The following is a 20,561-nucleotide window of genomic DNA, read 5'->3' as shown; positions in this document are numbered from 1 at the left end:
CTGAATAACTTCACAGAACTATTGCAGGAATGTCTTGACCCACCAGCTCCTGAATAATAACATGATGACTTACCTTTATTTATTGTTACTAAGACCTTACCTTGCTACCCCACAACAAGCATGTATAACTTCATTAACCCCTTTGTTCTAATTCACATTTGCCACGTGTCTCATAACCTCATACTCAGTACATCTGATTTCCTGCATGTCTGGCTGGTGAATCTCTCCCATCTCTCCACTCTTCTGACAGTTCTTTTCTTGGAACAGAAGACCCATCTTCCATATTCTGTACAGATATAGGCCTGTGGGTCTTTTTTAAAGCTAATCAGAGATGCCTTCGAAGGTGAGGAAGGAGAGAGATAACCTACCACAGTGCACAAAAATGCTACCCCATTAGAGACCTAGTTGGGTGTCAGACTCCATCACTACCAACACCCCTACTAAAAAACACCCCCAGCCCGACACTCCCTACATACTGTCCAGCATCATGGGTCTCAGTGTAAGGTCAGGCTGCACAAACTTCTGGAGCCATACATACACAACTAAGTACCGGGCCCCACTGAACTACCCTCTTTCTTAAACCACACATATTGTGTTTGTTGATAGCCCTTCATCATTGTCATCTAAACTAAAGTGGTGTAGGTGATACCCTCCTTTTAAAATTTATACATATCAGGCTTTGCAGGACTACACCCCCAGGCTGACATTTCACATACAATGCTAGATGTCAGAGTCTTCTAGACACATATTCACCTCTTCTGCCACCCCACAAAGACCACTAGGCATCATGCGCCACTGGACACACAAGGGCCATTGCCACAAACACACATCTAGGTGTCAGGGCATGTAGTCTTCCTACTCCACAATACTGTTAGAGGCAGACCTTGCAAGATATTCCCCTGTGCTTATGCCAATGCCACAGGTGTCTGGCAGGCCTTGCTGGGCACCCCTTCCCTGGAGGCTGTGTACTCAAATATACTACTTGGTATCAGGTCCTGTTGCATGTTTATCCCTAACCAACATTCTCTCTTAGGTATCAGCCTCTGCTAATAATCCTCCAACAAGTCCCAGGTACACATTAGACGATATCAGGCCAACAGTGCATGTGTGCATGCATGCACACACAGACACACACACTCCACAAAGACTGCTAGGAATTATGTCCTCCTGGACACCTTTCCCTGATCTCTGCCACCACATACACACTGTTATGCACTGAGCTCTACTGCACAAATTTTGTCCATCCTCCATACTTTGTGACCTTGATTTACTGGATACTACCCCACACAATGTGCTAGGAATACGGTGCTCTTGAATATGGTCCCTGCAACACTGACCCAAAAAAATATTTATTCTTTACGCCATGCTAGCTGGACTCAGCACAGTTGCTCTTCATTTTAAACTTACAGGTGTCAGTCCTCCTGAACAAATCCCTCAAGTGACAACCCACATACAATGCTAGCTATCACACCCTACTGGATACTCTTCAATTCCCACTGTCATCCAAATTTACAGCTCTAAGTCTCAGCCTTCTTCTCCCCCATTGCCAACTCATATATACTAACTGCCAGCAGGCAATAATAAATATACCTTCTTCTCAGTGCCTCATGGCACCTTCTCCAAAATTGACCATATAAAAACCCTCACAAAACAAGTCTCAAGAGATAAAAGAAGATTGAAATCATCCAATGCATCCTATCAGATCACCTCAGACTAAGTCTAGACCTCATTAACAATAAAAACACAGAAAACCCACATAGCCATGGAAAGTGAACAACTCTCTACTCAATGATAACTTGGTAGGGAAGAAATAAAGAAAGAAATGAAAGACTTCCTAGAGTACAATGAAAATGACGACACAGTAAGTCAAAAGCAGGTAAACTACCTAGTCAGTCCCATATCCCCTAGAGAAACAGAACAAGTCATTAAAAACCTCCTAACTAAAAAAATTAAAATGTGCAGATGCTTCAGCAGAGAATTTTACTGTACCTTACTAGCAGAGCTACATACCAACACTCCTCCAACTCTTCCATAAAATAGACACAGAAGGAACGCTACTTAATTTATTCTATGAAGCCACATTTACTATGATAGCCAAACCACACAAAGATCCCACAAAGAAGGAGAACAGTTTTGCTTATGAATATTGATTCAAACATACTCAAATAATTCTAGAAAACTGAGTTCAAGAACACATGAGAACCATCATTCACCACAAACAAACAGGCTTCATTCTAGAGATGCAAGGTTGGTTCAATATTCAAAAATCCATTAATGTAATCCATTATATAAACAAACACAAAAGGAAAAAAATCACATGATCATCTAATTCAATGCAGAAAAAGCATTTGACAAAATACGATACCTCTTCATATTAAAAGTACTAGAAAGATCAGGAATGCATGATCCATACCTAAATATAATAAAAGCAATATACAGCAAACCAACAGCCAACATCAAATTAAATGGAGAGATACTTGAAGAAATTCCACTAAAATCAGGAATGAGACATGGCTGACCACTCTCCTTGTATCTATTCAATATAGTTCTTGAAGTTGTAGCTAGAGTAAATAGAAAACAAATAGATATCAAAGGGATAAAAAATGGCAAGGAAAATGTCAAGGTGTCATTATTTGCAGATGACAAGATAGAATACATAAGCAACCCAAAAAATTCTACCAATGAACTTCTACAGCTGAGAAACATCTTCAGCAAAATGGCTGCATATAAAATTAACTTGAATCAGTAACTTAACATTTATACCAATGATAAAAGAACTGAGAAAGAAATTAGGGAAACAACATACTTTATAATAGTCACAAATACTATAAAATATCTTGGAGTAACACTAATCAAACAGGGGAAATGTCTATATGACAAGAACTTGAAGTCTCTCAAAAAAGAAATCAAAGAAAACCTCAAAAAACGGATTGATATTCCATGCTAATGGATTGGTAAGATTAACAGTCAAAATGGCCATTCTACCAAAAACAATCCACAGATTCAATGCAATAGCCATCAATATTCCAACACAGTTCTTCACAGACATGGAAAGAGCAATTCTCAATTTGATATGGAAATACAAAAACAAAAACAAAAAACAAGTATAACCTAAACAATTCTTTTTATATATATTTTTTATTACATCTTTTCCTCAAATTACATTTCCAATGCTATCCCAAAAGTCCCCCATACCCTCCCGCCCCACTTCCCTACCCACCCATTCCCATATTTTTTGGCCCTGGCGTTTCCCTGTACTGGGGCATATAAAGTTTGCATGTCCAATGGGACTCTCTTTCCAGTGATGGCCGACTAGGCCATCTTTTGATACATATGGAGCTAGAGTAAAGAGCTCCGGGGTACTGGTTAGTTCATAATGTTGTTCCACCCATAGGGTTGCGGATCCCTTCAGCTCCTTGGGTACTTTCTCCAGCTCCGCCATTGGGGGCCCTGTGATCCATCCACTAGCTGACTGTGAGCATTCACTTCTGTGTTTGCCAGGCACTGGCATAGTCTCACAAGAGACAGCTATATCAGGGTCCTTTCAGCAAAGTCTTGCTAGTGTATGCAATGGTGTCATCGAACTTAAACAATTCTTAACAATAAAAGAACGTCTAGGGGAATCACTATCCCTGTACTCAATCTATACCACAAAGCAATAGTGAGAATAACCGCAATAGAGACAGGCAGATGGATCAAAGTAATAGAATTGAAGACACAGAAATAAACTCACACACTTATGGATACTTGATGTTTGACAAAGAAGCCAAAAATATACAATGGAAAAAAGAAAGCATCTTCAGTAAATGGTGATAGTTTAAGTGACAGCTGATATGTAGAAAAAATGATAACAGATCCATATTTATCATCTTGCAAAAAGCTCAAATCCAACTGGATCAAGTACCTCAACATAAAACAAGACACACTGACTCTAATAGAAGAGAAAGTGGAAAAGAGCCTTGGATTCATTGGCATGGGGCAAATTTTCCTAAACACAACTCTGAGGTCAAAAATTGATAAACAGAACCTCATGAAACTGAAAAGCTTATGTAAAGCAAAGGACATAGCCAATACAACAAATTTACAACCAACAGATTGGGAAAAAAATCCTCACTAACCCCAAATCTGATAGACGGCTAATATCTAAAATATATAAAGATCTCAAGAAGCTAACCTCTAAAAATGCAAACAACCTAATCAAAAAATGGGGTATGGAGCTAAACAGAATTCACAACAGAGGAATCTGGAATAGCCGAGAAGCATGTAAAGAAATATTCAAAGTCCTTAGTAATCAGGGAAATGCAAATCCAAATGATCCTGAGATTCTGCCTTACACCAATCAGAATGGCTAAGATCATAAACTCGGGTGACAGCACGTGTTGGGGAGAATGTGGAGAAAGTCAAACTCTCCACCATTGCTGTTGGGATTGCAAACTGGTAGGCCAGTCTGGAAATCAATCTGGAGGTTCCTCAGAGAATTGGAAATAGATCTTCCTGAAGACCCAGCTATACCACTCTTGGAAATATACCTAAAGACTCCCCATCATGCCACAGGGACACCTGTTCCACTATGTTCATAGCAGCCTTGTTTGTGATATTCAGAAGCTGGAAACAACCCAGATGTCCCACAATGGAAAAATACATACAGAAAATATGGTTCGTTTACACAATGGACTATTATTCAGCTATTAAGAATCACGACATTAGGCCAGGCATGGTGGCGCACGCCTTACGCCTTTAATCCCAGCACTTGGGAGGCAGAGGCAGGCGGATTTCTGAGTTCGAGGCCAGCCTGGTCTACAAAGTGAGTTCCAGGACAGCCAGGGTTATACAGAGAAACCCTGTCTCAAAAAACCAAAAAAAAAAAAAAAAAAAAAAGAATGAAGACATTATGAGTTTTGCATGAAAGTGAATGGAACTAGAAAATATCATCCTGAAAAAAGTAACTCAGACCCAAAAGGACATGCATGGTATATACTCACTAATAGGTTGATATTAGCCATAAAAGCACAAAATGCATAAGTTACAATCCACAGAACTCAACAAGGTTGAAACCCTCCAGAATGTACCAGAGACCTGGAAGATGAAAGACACTCAGGACTCAGGTAGAGGGACCTTAGATGAAATTCTCAAAAGTGGAGAGAGGGAACTTGTAGAGTCCACCTCCAGTATAATACAGGGCATCAAGTGGAAGAATGGCATTTCCATCCCACAGTCAAATACTCTGTCTCAGAATTCTCCCTGTCTAATAGAAACGAAGGAACAAAAATGGAGAAAAGGCTGAGGGAAAGGAGGTCCAGTGAGCAGCCCAAATTGGTATACCACTGAAGGCGACATTCCGAAGCCTGACACTATTATTGATGTTATGGTATGCTTGCATACAGAAGCCAGCATGGCTGCTCCAACAAGCAAATGAAAGAGTCAGATGCAGTTACAGTGAACCAAAGGACAGAAGCTGGGACCCCTGTGGTTGAATTAGGGAAAGGCTGGTGATGTGTCTGGCCAGCTGACCACAAGTTTTGGGTCCTAGGCTGGAAAGGCATGTTGGAAACCTGGAAGAGAAGAAGGGCTAGGCTGCGCTAGATAAGGAAGGAATCAAGACAAAGCTCTCTGCTCAAGGTTCAATTTTTACTATTCCAGCACTCTGTTATGAAGGAAGGGGAAGGGGCCTGATTCTTGCCAAATACTATTGGGGTCCAATAGCAGGGTGTATTAGTTAGGGTTTTACTGCTGTGAACAGACACCATGACCAAGGCAAGTCTTATAAAAAACAACATTTAATTGGGCTGGCTTACAGGTTCAGAGGTTCAGTCCATTATCATCAAGGTGGGAGCATGGCAGTATCCAGGCAGGCATGGCACAGGAGGAGCTGAGAGTTCTATGTCTTCATCCAAAGGCTGCTAGTGGAAGACTGACTTCCAGGCAACTAGGGTGAGGATTTTATACCCACACCCATAGTGACACACCCATTCCAACTAGGTCACACCTATTCCAACAAGGCCACACCTTCAGATGGTGCCACTCCCTGGTCCAAGGATATACAAACCATCACATTCCACTCCCTGGTCCCCATAGACTTGTTCAAAAACATGAGTCTATGGGGGCCACACTTAAACATAGCATAATGCAAAATGCATTTAGTCCAACTTTCAAAGTCCTCATAGTCTATAGCAGTCACAACAATGTTAAAAGTCCAAAGTTCAAGGTCTCTTCTGAGATTCATCCAACTTAATTAACTGTAATCTCCAGAGCAAGGCAGGAAACCAGCTGGGCAAACTCCAAACTCTGCATCTCCATGGCTGATGTCAAAGCGGTCTTCAGATCTCCACTCATTTTTCATCTTTGTTGACTGCTACAAACTGCTTTCTCCTAGGCTGGTTCCACTCCCTGTTAGCAGCTTTCCTCAGCATGTATCCCATGGCTCTGGCATCTTTAACACCTTTGAGTCTCCAAGGCAATTTCAATGTTACAGCTTCTTGTTTTAGTGTCTGGGATTCCACTTGATCTTTTGAACTCCTCCTAAGGGCTGGCATCACTTTTCCATCTCTGTGCTCTGTAGCACTCTAAGCTCAGGTTGATCCACTCTACTACGGCTGCAGTTCTTGGTGATCACTCCATGGTACTGACATCTCCAATACACTGGGGTATTCCACACCAACTAGGCTTCACCAATAGCCTCTCATAGGCTCTCTTCAGGGTTCTAAGCCTCAAATCCTTTGCATGACCCCTTCAGTCCTAAGCCATCAACTACAGCTGAGGCTTCACCTTCTCCAATGGCCTTCCCTGGCCTCTCACAGTGCTAAGCCTCAGCTTCTCTCCATGATCCCTTCATTCCTTCACAAGCAGTACCACCTGAGTGTCTCTTACACATTACCAAGTCCAGCCGCAGCATGAGGTACAACCTTGGGTATCTCTGGAACACAGCTTCTTTGTGCTCCCAGAAAACACTTTCCAGAAGATTTCACCTCAACAATGCTGGCCTCTTCTTAATCACCGCTAATTCCTTTGCTCCAGCTAACCAGCATCAATTTTCCCAGTAGTTCCTTCCATTCTTAACTCTAGAGCACATGGCTGAAGCTGCCGAGTTCTGCTGCTTACAGGAACTAGAACATGATCCCCTTGTCCTATTACATTATCACTAGCTTTATGTTTTCTAAATCCTTCACTGCCTAAGCTTGGCTATCCTGGTTCTTGCTCTGTAGATTGACCTTGAATGCAGAGATCAGCATGCCTGTCTCCTGAGATTAAAGGTGTGTACCACAATGCCTGGATTTAATTTAGCTGGGTAGGATCTTGCCCCAAGGTCCCACTCCCTTAATCTTTATCTCCTAGAACACAAGATTTTGCTCCATTTCACTTCCTGGTACTCCTTTAATACTCAAACCATATATTTTATATTTTTCCTTTCTAAGCTTGCTATGCTTGTTCAAACTTCTCTTCATAAGACTTAACCAGAGAACAAAGTCTCTGCTGGGCTTTTTTGAAACTTCTTTTGTCAATGCAATTAATCCAAGTCTCTTCACCTTAGCCTCAGGCAAACTTTTCAGACAAGGGCAAAAAGTAGCCACATTCTTCACCAAAATACCACAAAACCAGTCTTTATGCCACATTCTGAAATTCTTCTCCTTTGAAATCTCTTGGGCCACGTCAACACAGTTCAAATTACTACCAGCAACTAAGTCTTCCATATTCCTACTAGGATGACCCATTAAGCCCCATTTAAAGCATTCCATTGCTTTCCAAATACAAAGTCCCAAAATCCACATTCTGTCAAATAAAAGCATGGTCAGGCCTATCACAGCAATACCCCACTCCCAGTACCAACTTCTGTATTAGTTAGGGTTTTACTGCTGTGAACAGACACCATGACCAAGGCAAGTCTTATAAAAAACAACATTTAATTGGGTTCAGTCCATTATCATCAAGGTGGGAGCATGGCAGTATCCAGGCAGGCATGGCACAGGAGGAGCTGAGAGTTCTATGTCTTCATTCAAAGGCTGCTAGTGGAAGACTGACTTCCAGGCAACTAGGGTGAGGATTTTATACCCACACCCATAGTGACACACCCATTCCAACTAGGTCACACCTATTCCAACAAGGCCACACCTTCAGATGGTGCCACTCCCTGGTCCAAGGATATACAAACCATGACACAGGGTAACCACGTGATGGCTTCCCAACAGCAAAGTGGTGGGCTCCAGCAGTGGGCGTGGCAGAACAATTGAGCAGCAAGCTCCATCCACATATAAACAGTAGAACCATTAAGGCTGGGAGAGGGTAGGCTACAGGCTGGAAGAAGCTGAGGAAGAGGGTGACCCCATAGGAAGACTAGCAGTCTCAAACAAACTGGGTCCCCAAGATCTCTCAGACAACAAGCGACAAATTAGGCAGCATACACTAACTGATATGAGCTTCCCAACACATATACAGCAGAGGACTGCCTGGTCTGGCCTCAGTGAAGAAGATGTATCTAACCCCGAGACACTTGAGTCCCTATGGAGTGGGATGGGCTGGGATGTTGCAATATCTTCATGGAGATGTGGAAGGAGGAATGGGGTGAGGAACTGTCAGAGGGCAGACTGAGAAGGGGATAACAACTGGATTGTAAAATGATTAAGTACTAATACTAATACTTATAATAAATACTTACAATAAAAAAAAAGACACCATTACATTTGCAGGCAAATAGATGAAACTAGAAAATATCAACCTGAGTGATGTAACATAGATTCAGAAAGACATGAATAGTAAGTAGTCAATAACAAGTGGACAATAATTACAAAATATAAAATTCCTCAATTAACAGTCAGAGAGACACTACAGAACATGGTGGGGGCCCAAGAGAGTATGATTGAATCACATTCAGAAGAAGTAATACAATAGACATCAGAGGTAGATGGAAGGAAACAACAGGGTGGGAGAGGGGTTGGAGGAGTAGCAGATGCAACTAGATGCAGACACACGGCAGGGATTGCGGAGTATTGTGAAAGAGTTGGGGTAAGGATTGAGGGAACAATAAGGGTCAGGACACTACCAGATGACCTAGTTGACATAGTCAATTAACTGGGGCACATGGGGGCTCACAGAGACTGTATCACCACCAAAGAGCTTGAAGAGTTTGGAAATTGGCCCCTTACACATTTGTAGCAGGTGTGCAGGTTAGAGTTCATGCAGGTCGCTGAAAATTTGAGCAGGAGTTGTCTCTTTTGGATTCCCTTCCCTCAGCTGCACTGCCTAGGTGAGCTTCAGTGGCACAGGATGCACTGCTTCCAGTTGATTGTTGAGGCTGGTTGGTACCCAAGGGGGGGGGGGGGTTGTCTGCCCTCTCTGAGGAGAAGGAAAGGGAGTAATGGGCAGAGCAATCTATGAGGGTGGGACTGGAAGAAGGGATTACATTCAGGATGTAAAGTGAGTAAAAATTTAATGGAATAAAGGAACTCAAATAGCACAGAAAAGAGCCTAAAAATTGAAACTGTGAAATTGAAAGGTCTTGTACAGAAAAAGAAGCTGACATCTCAGGCATAGATGATCAGAGATCATCCCACCAATGAAATTCTGTGTGTGGTCTGAACATTTAGAAACTACAAACAATGGTGTTTACTAAATATCAAAATTAAACCAATCAATAAAGGACTAAAGAATAGTTTTTAAAAGGTAATACACAGGGGATGATAATTACTCTACGAATACTTCAACATTCTCAGCTTTTCAGGTTAATTAAGATTCAGAATATATAAAGATACAAGAAATTAGATAGCAACAGACAAAATAACCCAATCATATAATAAGGTACAGAGCATAATGGAAAATTCTCAACAGGGAATACTTCAATATTTTTTGCCTTCAGGTAGTTGAGATTATGGCAACACTGAGATACCATTTTATTTAATGACAATGCCTAAGATTTAAAAAAAAAAGGATAAATTTTAGCAATGATGAGGGAAGGGACATGTCAGAAGCTGCAATTGGGTGTGTAAACTAGAACAGCCATGGTGGATATTGGTACAGAGTTTCCTGAAAATAGAACTACCATAGGCTCTGGTGTAATATTTCTGAGCATGGACTCAAAGGATGCAGTCTACATCCTTCCAAGGACATCCATGCACATCCATGGTGATTGTGGTCCTACTCCCAATGGCAAGACAATTAGGTATTTTAAAAATACCTAAATAAATTCTACTAGAGTTTGTTAATTTGAAATTTTAAATATTAAAGGAAAGTATCCAAACACGACTAAGCATTCAAACTATCATAGGCTGTTTAGTTCTTAATTAGCCTCATGCATACTTATGGTTACGAAATGAATTTCATTTTCATAAAATTCTGTACCCGAAGACAAAAAGATACATTAGTTTTGATTATATTAAATAGTAACAAATCTAAATAAATAAGTGACAAAAGGAAGCTTTGTGTCTGACTTGAGACAATCTATGATCACAGAATGAACAGACTGGGTTCTGCAGACAGAAGACAGCGTGACAGTGACAATATCAAAAAAACAACTCAAGTTCCATCGAGAAGCTCACTTTGTCAAAAATCTAAGAACCTGATCTCCTCATGTAGGTATCTTCTAGGAGGCAAACATACAATGTACCTTTCTGGTTGACACCTGAAATACACCTGAAAGAATGTTTGGCTGAAGCAGACACAGGTGAAAGAATGTTTTCTATAGGAAACATATGAAATGACAAATAATGTTTAGATGGATCATTAATATGATCCCACAGAAAGTGGGAGCTTGAGGTTTGGTTTGCCTCGCTCCATTTTGCTACTCATTGCAAGTGTAAAGCTTGTATTGGTTCACATTACAATTGCGGAGCTTCACCCATGGAGTCCTCTTACAGAGAAACTCACCAAAGAACTTCTACTGAGATTCCTGAGGATTTTGCTGCTTCCTTGAACTCAGACCTCATTGGCAGTCTCACAGATTCGTCTGCTTTCAACTGCCCTCGCTGACTCTTGTGTGGTGTCTGCCCAGTGGTCTGGTCTGCAGGAACTGATTCCTGTTTGGTGTTTGCTAGGGAACTGGACTGACACCAATAAAGTTTGTAATTGCCCAGTAGAACGATTTCTATACAGGTCTGCTTCCCCCATATCCTAACAACCTTTCTTTCCCACTTCATCTGGTGGCTTGTGGGCTTGAGGGAATTTAACCCTTGTTAAAGTAGGCTGAACAAAAAAAATGCCTACACAGAGGAGCACTGATGCTCAGGGATAAGGAACAACACCTGGCCAGAGGTCTATTTATGTCTGGGCTGAGCTGATATGAAAAAGGTGATGAGAACATGAGCCTCAGATAAGGGCTTGAGCCTCCTCTGCTCTGAGGAAGCAGGTATAACCTGACAGCCCAGAGGCAGCTGCAGAGCTCAGCCTTGGGTAGGATCCCATCTGAGAAGCACAGACTAAGGCATCTGTGGTAACTGTGGCATACACAGTGCCTTCTCCTGTTTCTCCTAACAAGGTGACAAGGGAAATGTGTTTATACACAATATGAGTGAGTAGAGGATGGATGAGAGAACACTTTTTAGAAAATGTAGATTTCATGTATTTGAGGACCAAAGAGACCAGGATGCTTGTCTACCAGAGAAAGGAAGAAAGGTCTCCAGCTCATTTGTGTTGTTTATAACTGGCAGGATGTGAAGAGGTGGCAGAGGAAGACCAGGAAGAAAACTGCTACTGGAAAAGGTAGGCTTCTGCTTTCCTGTGGAGAGAAAATCCCTCTAGCCTAGCCTTTAGTGAAGAGGACATGGTATATAAGAAAGAAGTGGGGGCGTGTGGAAATGAAATTAGAATTATGGAATCCCCAGGTAATGGGATGGAAAGGAGCTGTGGTTGGCCTGGGATGGGTGCTACACCTGGGAGTGTTGTTCAAGGCACTGGAGTGATGCTGTGACCCTAGATGGGGGCGTGGGCACCCAGGTTCACCTGACAGCAGGTAGCTTCAGTCTCTCAAGTGCATTTCTCTTTCAGATCCTGCGACATTACCATGTTGTAATTGGTATTATAAAGGTTGAGGTAGGGGAAAGAAAAGCATACATGGAGAGATGAGGCCCGTCCATTCCCCTTGCTCACGTTCAGTGCTCCATCCTTGCACTAGGTGCTTGAGCATTAGAGTCCTAGCACAGGGAGTCAAAAGTGGATGCCTCACTCCTGTGTGTTCTCATTCCTCATCCTGATCCTACTTAACTACCTCCAGGTTGTACAGATGCAGGAAAAAATGCAGAAGGGACCGACACACCAGCACAACCTATGGAAATGTAAGAAATCTTTGTCTAATCGAATTTTCATACCAGGATGTGGGCTCAGGGTCTGTGCATCTTCATTCTGGATATGCTATGCAGGGTGGGATTCAAAGGAATCTTAGTTGGATGTGAGGCTAAGGGGCATAGGATATGTAGGCGATGGAGGTGCCATATTTACACAGTTGGATGGGCCTCTTGATCCTCTGATTGGGGCTGATGCTTTTGCCTCCTGTCTTTTGCAGCCCCAACAAGCAACGTTACAACAATCTTAGTCGATTTTTCTGGGGTACATTCTCTATTAACTCTGAAACAGTTGTGGCTACTGCCCATGAGCTCAGAAGCCCTTCCTTGGGAAGACGTAACTCTGTGAGGTTTACTGATGACAGTAACCCTGAGGAAGCTCCATCCCAGGCTAAAGGATTTCCACAGCATTCCCAGTATCAGCCATTACCTCACCACCTTGTGACACCAAACTTGGTAGATGAGAAACCAATCCAAGAAAACAAAATCCTCACAAGATCTACCCCAAAACAAACACCTCCTTGTTTCAAAAGCAGGGCCTATGTGGTGCCATATCCCACCACTGAGAGAAGGATACAGTCATCCCTACCAGCTGGAAGCCTGCCTGGGAAACATGGACCATATTCAAAAGAAACCAAAGGTTATGATGAGCAAAAACAACAAAAAACTATTAGCAAGCCCACTGTCAACTTTCCCAGGGGCACCCTGCTTTCTAAAGCTATCAGGCCAGCCACCATCCATCCTGAGCATAGCCGGAGGCTCCAGCTCCATAAAGAGCCAGAGAATAATGAAAAGACAACTAGAGTCAGAGAACAACAAGGAACCCCATTCAGATTCGTCCCCTACAGGAAACCGACCCAGGTACAGGAACATTTCCCAGCAAAAAATGTTGATTATTGTAAGAACAGGTCTCAACTCTCCCAGCCTGCCCAGCCCTCCATCCTCAATTCCAAACCCTACAAATGTAATAAATGGAAGGGGTCTGTGCCTACAGGGGTGCCCTTAAAGAAGGACATAGCAAAGTCTGATATGCATAACACCATCAAGAAGGACCTTGGTATTGGGGCACAAAAGGTACCTGGCACTGCAAGCAGCAGCCCTTGGAAGGAGGTAAGACCCATCAAACCTGTACTGAGGACAGAGAAGGTATCCTCCATGAAACCTGCTGAGCACTATTCCCTGCCTGAGTCAAAGACAGCAGCAAATTTCACAGAGCTTCCAGTGAAACACAGGAGACCATATCTGCAGATCCTTGAGGCAAGGGATTTGAAAATACCTGGAGTTCCAGCCTCAAACCTCCCCCAGGTTGTGTATCCCTCCTCACCCATCAGCAATTCCAAGGCTGCCAGGGTCTTGGAAAATTTGCATCACCAGGATCCAGGAGGGACAAGAATGGAAAGTGCATCAGCTTCAAGGCTAGAGAGAGGTGAATTTATACACTCACTTCCAGAGGCTCAGGAGACCCACAGAGCCCCTCCACCTGCTGCCAACCATGGGGCCACAAAGTCTCATCTAGATCCATTGCCAAGACACCTATGTGTTCAGAGACCTGCTTGCTACTTCCAGGCAGCAAATCCCCAAGAGATCAGGACTCTCTGGGGCACTGGAAAAGCCAGTCTGAAGCCAAGTAGCAATCCCAAAATGTCCAAGCATGCACCACAGAAGACCTTTCAGGAGGTGGAATCAAGACATCGCCCCTGGTGTATGACAATGGAAGGCCCTGGAGAAAGGGTTCGAACTTCAGCAGCCAAACAAACTACAGTGGAGGTGAAAGATGAGCCACCTCGTGCATGGAGAGTGAGTTTGGGATCCAGTGAGAGTCACAATGGCAAGGAAATCAATATCAGACCCAGAGACTTTGGGTCTTTAGGGGCCAACAGACTCCCAGCCCATCTAAAAATACCTACCTCACAACACTCGCAGGACTCAAGTCAGAATATTTTCAGTACAAATCAGCAGCCAAGAGCCTGGCCTGTGAGTCACCATCCAGTTGGCCCCAGTAGAGCCCACCCTGCTGATATCAACTTGCCTTCAACAGACTCTCTGTCCAGCTTCCAGAATACAGGCTTCATGAGGAGACACCAGAGGGGTGATATTCAAGAGAACAGGGTCCTAGCTGATAAGATCAAACTTTGGGATCATGATGGGGTTCATCCCCATGTAGAGAGCCAGAGTATAAAATCTAGGGCCATTCGCCTGGCAGAAAGGCTTGAAGAAGTAAGGCCTTGGATCCTGAACTCAATAAAGCTCAAGGATACATCCAAGTCTAGGATAGCAGAAAAAAGAGAGGCTACTTCTAAAAGCTATTGGAAGAACACCTTATTTAATGATTTACCAGAAAGAAACCTAAGCAAAAAAGACAGTGGTCAAGGGGATTCTTTAAGGATTGATCACCCCACACCAGCTGCTGAGCAGACAAAAGGATTAACAATTAAAATGGTCATCCACAGGATGATATCTGCACTGAAATCCCTTGTGGATGTTCTGTTCCAGATCTTGGAGGACACTGAAGGGGACCCATCAGAGGTATAAGGGTGTGAAGTGGAATCACTGACACCCCAGCTGACATCCCACTCTTCTGAGAGTCTGTATGACACAAACTATAGCAGACTGGCAAGCAGGAGGAGCTGTGGCCATTCCAGCCCTGAGATGCATAACTATTCTTTCACATATAGAGGAATGGGAGACAAACTGAAGTCAGGGCTTAAAGCCCAAAGAGACTGTGACCCATATATGAACCAAGAGAAGAGAGGGATGTGCTTTGACCAGCTCCACATGCCCAAGGGAAAGAATTTCCATTTGAGTACAGGAGAATTGGAGCCAAACAGGAGCCAGGTCTTGCTGCCCAGCAAGCCTCTGACTCCAGGTATACCTTACCAGAATAGGTTAAGGAGCAGGTGGCTCAGGCCATCCATGCCTTCCCACACCAGGATCTTCTAGAAGATGTCCCATCTTGCCAGCCATTGTCCTGGTAATAAACTTGGTTTTCTCCCTACAAGGAAACTCTTTCTGGAGCTCTTCCTTGCCTGCTCATGGCTCCTTCCCGGACAGGAGCTGCTTCTTTCTTCCTGCTATTGTCGTTTAGCACTATAGTTTTTGTCCTACAGTGATCGAGCAGAGGAAGGTCAGCATTGCGTCAGCCTCCATGCACTTTAGAGAGAGACACAGTAGGTGGGAAGGCACAGTCACTTACAGGCATCATCCTCATACTGTCCCATCACTGTGCAGTTAGTATTAATCTTTCTGTCATAACAGAGGCTACATGTTTTCCTGGATGACCCAACTGTCTGAGATATCCACCCAGGTCTGTGGCCCAATGTTTTCTCTTTGCTGTCCCACCTTGATATATTTGTCACTGTACAGAATGATGTGCAGAGACAACAATCACAAAGTTTAATCCCCAGTTCCAAGATAGGAGAATATCTATCTGCATGAGTAGGACAGGAACAGAGAATACCTATCCCAGGAGACCCTACTCAACTTGAAGCAACCTGAGCCCTTATCAACACTTACCTAAGCCTGGGTGATAGGGCAGTGACTGTCCATAGTCTGCCTTCCTCTCTGATGAGAGCAGGGTCCAGAGTAGATCCCCATAGTCTGCCTTTCTCTCTGACAAGAGCAGGATCCAGAGTAGATCCTGCAGTGTTTGACCATGGGTGCTTACTGAGGGCCATGTCACACAGGCCTGCCCAGTAACACAGCAAAGCCTGCAGAGAAACCAGAGACATCCCATTGAGTCCACTCAGTGTCCTCCCTGAAGACCTGGATCCATCCTGCCCAGGCCATCACCTTGCTGATATGAGGACACATAGCTCACATGATGCTGTACCAATGCCACTCTGGTGTAGACAATGTCTCACAGCTTGTAGATTGTTTCCTGGAAGGTTTCTATGCAGGTAAACTAGAAATCTACATTCCTACCTTACAATCCTTCAAGCTCTGAGGAGACCAAAGGCACTGTCTGCATCCATTGTTTATCAAACTTTAACCATGCCTCTTTTCTCCCATATATTTTTTCTTTTTCTTTAATATATTTTATTACGTATTTTCCTCAATACAATGCTATCCCAAAAGTCCCCCATAGCCTCCCCCCTCTCCCCCATTTCCCCACCCACCATTCCCATTTTTTTTTTTTTTTTTTTTGGCCCTGGCGTTCCCCTGTACTGGGGCATATAAAGTTTGTGTGTCCAATGGGGCTCTCTTTCCAGTGATGGCCGACTAGGCCATCTTTTGATACATGTGCAGCTAGAGTCAAGAGCTCCGGGGTACTGGTTAGTTCATAATATTGTACCACTTATAGGGTTGCAGGTCCCTTTAGCTCCTTGGGTACTTTCTCCAGCTCCTCCATTGGGAGCCCTGTGATCCATCCAATAGCTGACTGTGAGCATCCACTTCTGTGTTTGCTAGGCCCCGGCATAGTCTCACAAGAGACAGCTATATCAGGGTCCTTTCAGCAAAATCTTGCTAGTGTATGCAATGCTGTCAGCGTTTGGAAGCTCATTATGTGGTGGATCCCTGGATATGGCAGTCTCTAGATGGTCCATCCTTTCATCACAGCTCCAAACTTTGTCTCTGTAACTCCTTCCATGGATGTTTTGTTCCCAATTCTAAGAAGGGGCACAGTGACCCCACTTTGGTCTTCATTCTTCTTGAGTTTCATGTGTTGAGCAGATTGTATTATATATCTTGGGTATCCTGTTTTGGGCTAATATCCACTTATCAGTGAGTACATATTGGTGAGTTCCTTTGTGATTGGGTTACCTCACTCAGGATGATGCCCTCCAGGTCCATACATTTGTCTAGGAATATCATAAATTCATTCTTTTTAATAGCTGAGTAGTACTCCATTGTGTAAGTGTACCACATTTTCTGTATCCATTCCTCTGTTGAGGGGCATCTGGGTTCTTTCCAGCTTCTGGCTATTATAAATAAGGCTGCTATGAACATAGTGGAGCATGTGTCCTATTTTTTTAATTTTTAATATTTTTTATTACATATTTTCCTCAATTACATTTCCAATGCTATCCCAAAAGTCCCCCATAGCGCCCCCCACTTCCCTACCCACCCATTCCCATTCTTTTGGCCCTGACATTCCCCTATATTGGGGCATATAAAGTTTTCAAGTCCAATGGGCATCTTTTTCCATTGATGGCCGACTAGGCCATCTTTCGATACATATGCAGCTAGAGATAAGAGCTCTGGAGTAGTGGTTAGTTCATCATGTTGTTCCAACTATAGGGTTGCAGATCCCTTTAGCTCCTTGGGTACTTTCTCTAGCTTCTCCATTGGGAGCCCTGTGATACATCCAATAGCTGACTGTGAGCATCCACTCCTGTGTTTGCTAGGCCCCTGCATAGTCTCACAAAAGACAGCTATATTTGGGTCCTTTCAGCAAAATCTTGTTAGTGTATGCAATGGTGTCCGCGTTTAGAAGCTGATTATGGGATGGATCCCTGGATATGGCAGTCTCTAGATGGTCCATCCTTTCATCACAGCTCCAAACTTTTCTCTGTAACTCCTTCCATGGGTGTTTTGTTCCCAATTCTAAGAAGGGGCACAGTGTCCACATTTTGTACTCCATTGTGTAAATTACCATAATTTCTGTATCCATTCCTCTGTTGAGGGACATCTGGGTTCTTTCCCGCTTCTGGCTATTATAAATAGGGCTGCTATGAATTTAGTGGAGCATGTGTCCTTCTTACCGGTTGGGACATCTTCTGGATATATGCTTCTTGAGTTTCATGCGTTTAGCAAATTGTATCTTATATCTTGGGTATCCTAAGTTTTGGGCTAATATCCACTTATCAGTGAATACATATTGTGTGAGTTCCTTTGTGATTGTGTTACCTCACTCAAGATGATGCCCTCCAGGTCCATCCATTTGGCTAGGAATTTCATAAATTGATTCTTTTTAATAGCTGAGTAGTACTCCATTGTGTAAATTACCATAATTTCTGTATCCATTCCTCTGTTGAGGGACATCTGGGTTCTTTCCCGCTTCTGGCTATTATAAATAGGGCTGCTATGAACATAGTGGAGCATGTGTCCTTCTTACCGGTTGGGACATCTTCTGGATATATGCCCAGGAGAGGTATTGCTGGATCCTCCGGTAGTACTATGTCCAATTTTCTGAGGAACCGCCAGACTGATTTCCAGAGTGGTTGTACAAGCTTGCAATCCCACCAACAATGGAGGAGTGTTCCTCTTTCTCCACATCCTCGCCAGCATCTGCTGTCACCTGAATTTTTGATCTTAGCCATTCTGACTGGTGTGAGGTGGAATCTCAGGGTTGTTTTGATTTGCATTTCCCTAATGATTAAGGAGGTTGAACATTTTTTCAGGTGCTTCTCTGCCATTCGGTATTCCTCAGGTGAGAATTCTTTGTTCACTTCTGAGCCCCATTTTTTAATGGAGTTATTTGATTTTCTGGAGTCCACCATCTTGAGTTCTTTATATATATTGGATATTAGTCCCCTATCTGATTTAGGATAGGTAAAGATCCTTTCCCAATCTGTTGGTGGTTTTTTTGTCTTATTGATGGTGTCTTTTGCCTTGCAGAAGCTTTGCAGTTTCATGAGGTCCCATTTATCAATTCTTGATCTTACTTTGCAATCCATTGCTCTTCTGTGCAGGAATTTATCCCCTGTGCCCATATCTTCAAGGCTTTTCCCCACTTTCTCCTCTATACGTTTCAGTGTCTCTGGTTTTATGTGAAGTTCCTTGATCCACTTAGATTTGACCTTAGTACAAGGAGATAGGAATGGATCAATTCGCATTCTTCTACATGATAACAACCAGTTGTGCCAGCACCATTTGTTGAAAATGCTGTCTTTCTTCCACTGGATGGTTTTAGCTCCCTTGTTGAAGATCAAGTGACTGTAGCTGAGTGGGTTCATTTCTGGGTCTTCAATTCTATTCCATTGGTCTACTTGTCTGTCACTGTACCAGTACCATGCAGTTTTTATCACAATTGCTCTGTAGTAAAACTTTAGGTCAGGCATGGTGATTCCACCAGAGGTTCTTTTATCCTTGAAAATAGTTTTTGCTATCCTAAGTTTTTTGTTATTCCAGATGAATTTGCAGATTGCTCTTTCTATTCATTGAAGAATTTAGTAGGAATTTTGATGGGGATTGCATTGAATCTGTAGATTGCTTTTGGCAAGATAGCCATCTTTACAATGTTGATCCTGCCAATCCATGAGCATGGGGATCTTTCCATCTTCTGAGATCTTCTTTAATTTCTTTCTTCAGAGGCTTGAAGTTTTTATCATACAGATCTTTCACTTCCTTAGCTAGATTCATGCCAAGATATTTTATATTATATGTGACTATTGAGAAGGGTGTTGTTTCCCTAATTTCTTTCTCAGCCTGTTTATTCTTTGTGTAGAGAAAGGCCATTGACTTGTTTGAGTTAATTTTATATCCAGCTACTGCACCGAAGCTGTTTATCAGGTTTAGGAGTTCTCTGGTGGAATTTTTAGGGTCACTTATATATACTATCATATCATCTGCAAAAAGTGGTATTTTGACTTCATCTTTTCCAATTTGTATCCCCTTGATCTCCATTTGTTGTCGAATTGCTCTGGCTAGGACTTCAAGTACAATGTTGAATAGGTATGGAGAAAGTGGACAGCCTTGTCTAGTCCCTGATTTTAGAGGGATTGCTTCGAGCTTCTCACCATTTACTTTGATGTTGGCTACTGGTTTGTTGTAGATTGATTTTATCATGGTTAGGTATGGGCCTTGGATTCCTGATCTTTCCAAGACTTTTATCATGAATGGGTGTTAGAAAATAACAGCAACAAAACCCCAAAGCAGTAGCTGACAAAACACACTGAACGAGAGAGATGAACATTACCAAACAGACCATAACATACAATGAATAAAGCAAAAAAAAAAAAAAAAACCCAAAACATAACAAAACAAAGCGAATGACCCTTAGAGGAAACAGAGGAGGCATTCCTAAAACTAAGCAAAGGAGAAAATACAGAGTAAAACTAGAGATACTTTGGAGGAAACACTGTTGCAGATACAGCAAGGCTCTGATACCCATTAGAACAGATCTTAGAATCTATGGAATATGTATAGGAAACTTATACAGAAATCTATTGTGAATCAGAGAGAAATGGGCAAATTTTAAAATACATATAAAATGTTCAGTAACAGGCATGAAGTTGAAAGATTAATAAACAAATACAAATTAACCAAATTCCTAAGACAAGAAATACTCTGGATAAAATGTTTTGAAGAACACCAATGATCCGACAAGAATTCCATAAAATAAAAAAGAAGGAATAC

At 42.6% G+C, this 20,561-nt stretch overlaps 1 protein-coding gene across 1 annotated transcript; it reads left to right on the top strand.

The window, feature by feature from the left end:
- The first annotated feature begins 331 nt into the window (after positions 1-331).
- Positions 332-15,247, top strand: LOC147000982 (uncharacterized). Its single transcript, XM_085830843.1, is given in 6 exon segments — positions 332-343; positions 11,634-11,685; positions 12,197-12,257; positions 12,485-15,042; positions 15,045-15,139; positions 15,141-15,247. Coding segments are annotated over 6 exon segments (2,841 nt in total). The 3' UTR covers positions 15,204-15,247.
- The last annotated feature ends 5,314 nt before the right edge of the window (positions 15,248-20,561 follow it).

Source organism: Mus caroli, unplaced genomic scaffold (genome assembly GCF_978045245.1).
Source record: "Mus caroli unplaced genomic scaffold, Mus_caroli_1 scaffold_15, whole genome shotgun sequence".
In the NCBI taxonomy this organism is placed as follows: Eukaryota; Metazoa; Chordata; class Mammalia; order Rodentia; family Muridae; genus Mus; species Mus caroli.
The sequence above is the reverse complement of the archived record's forward strand: the minus strand, read 5'-3'. Positions and strand labels throughout refer to the sequence as shown.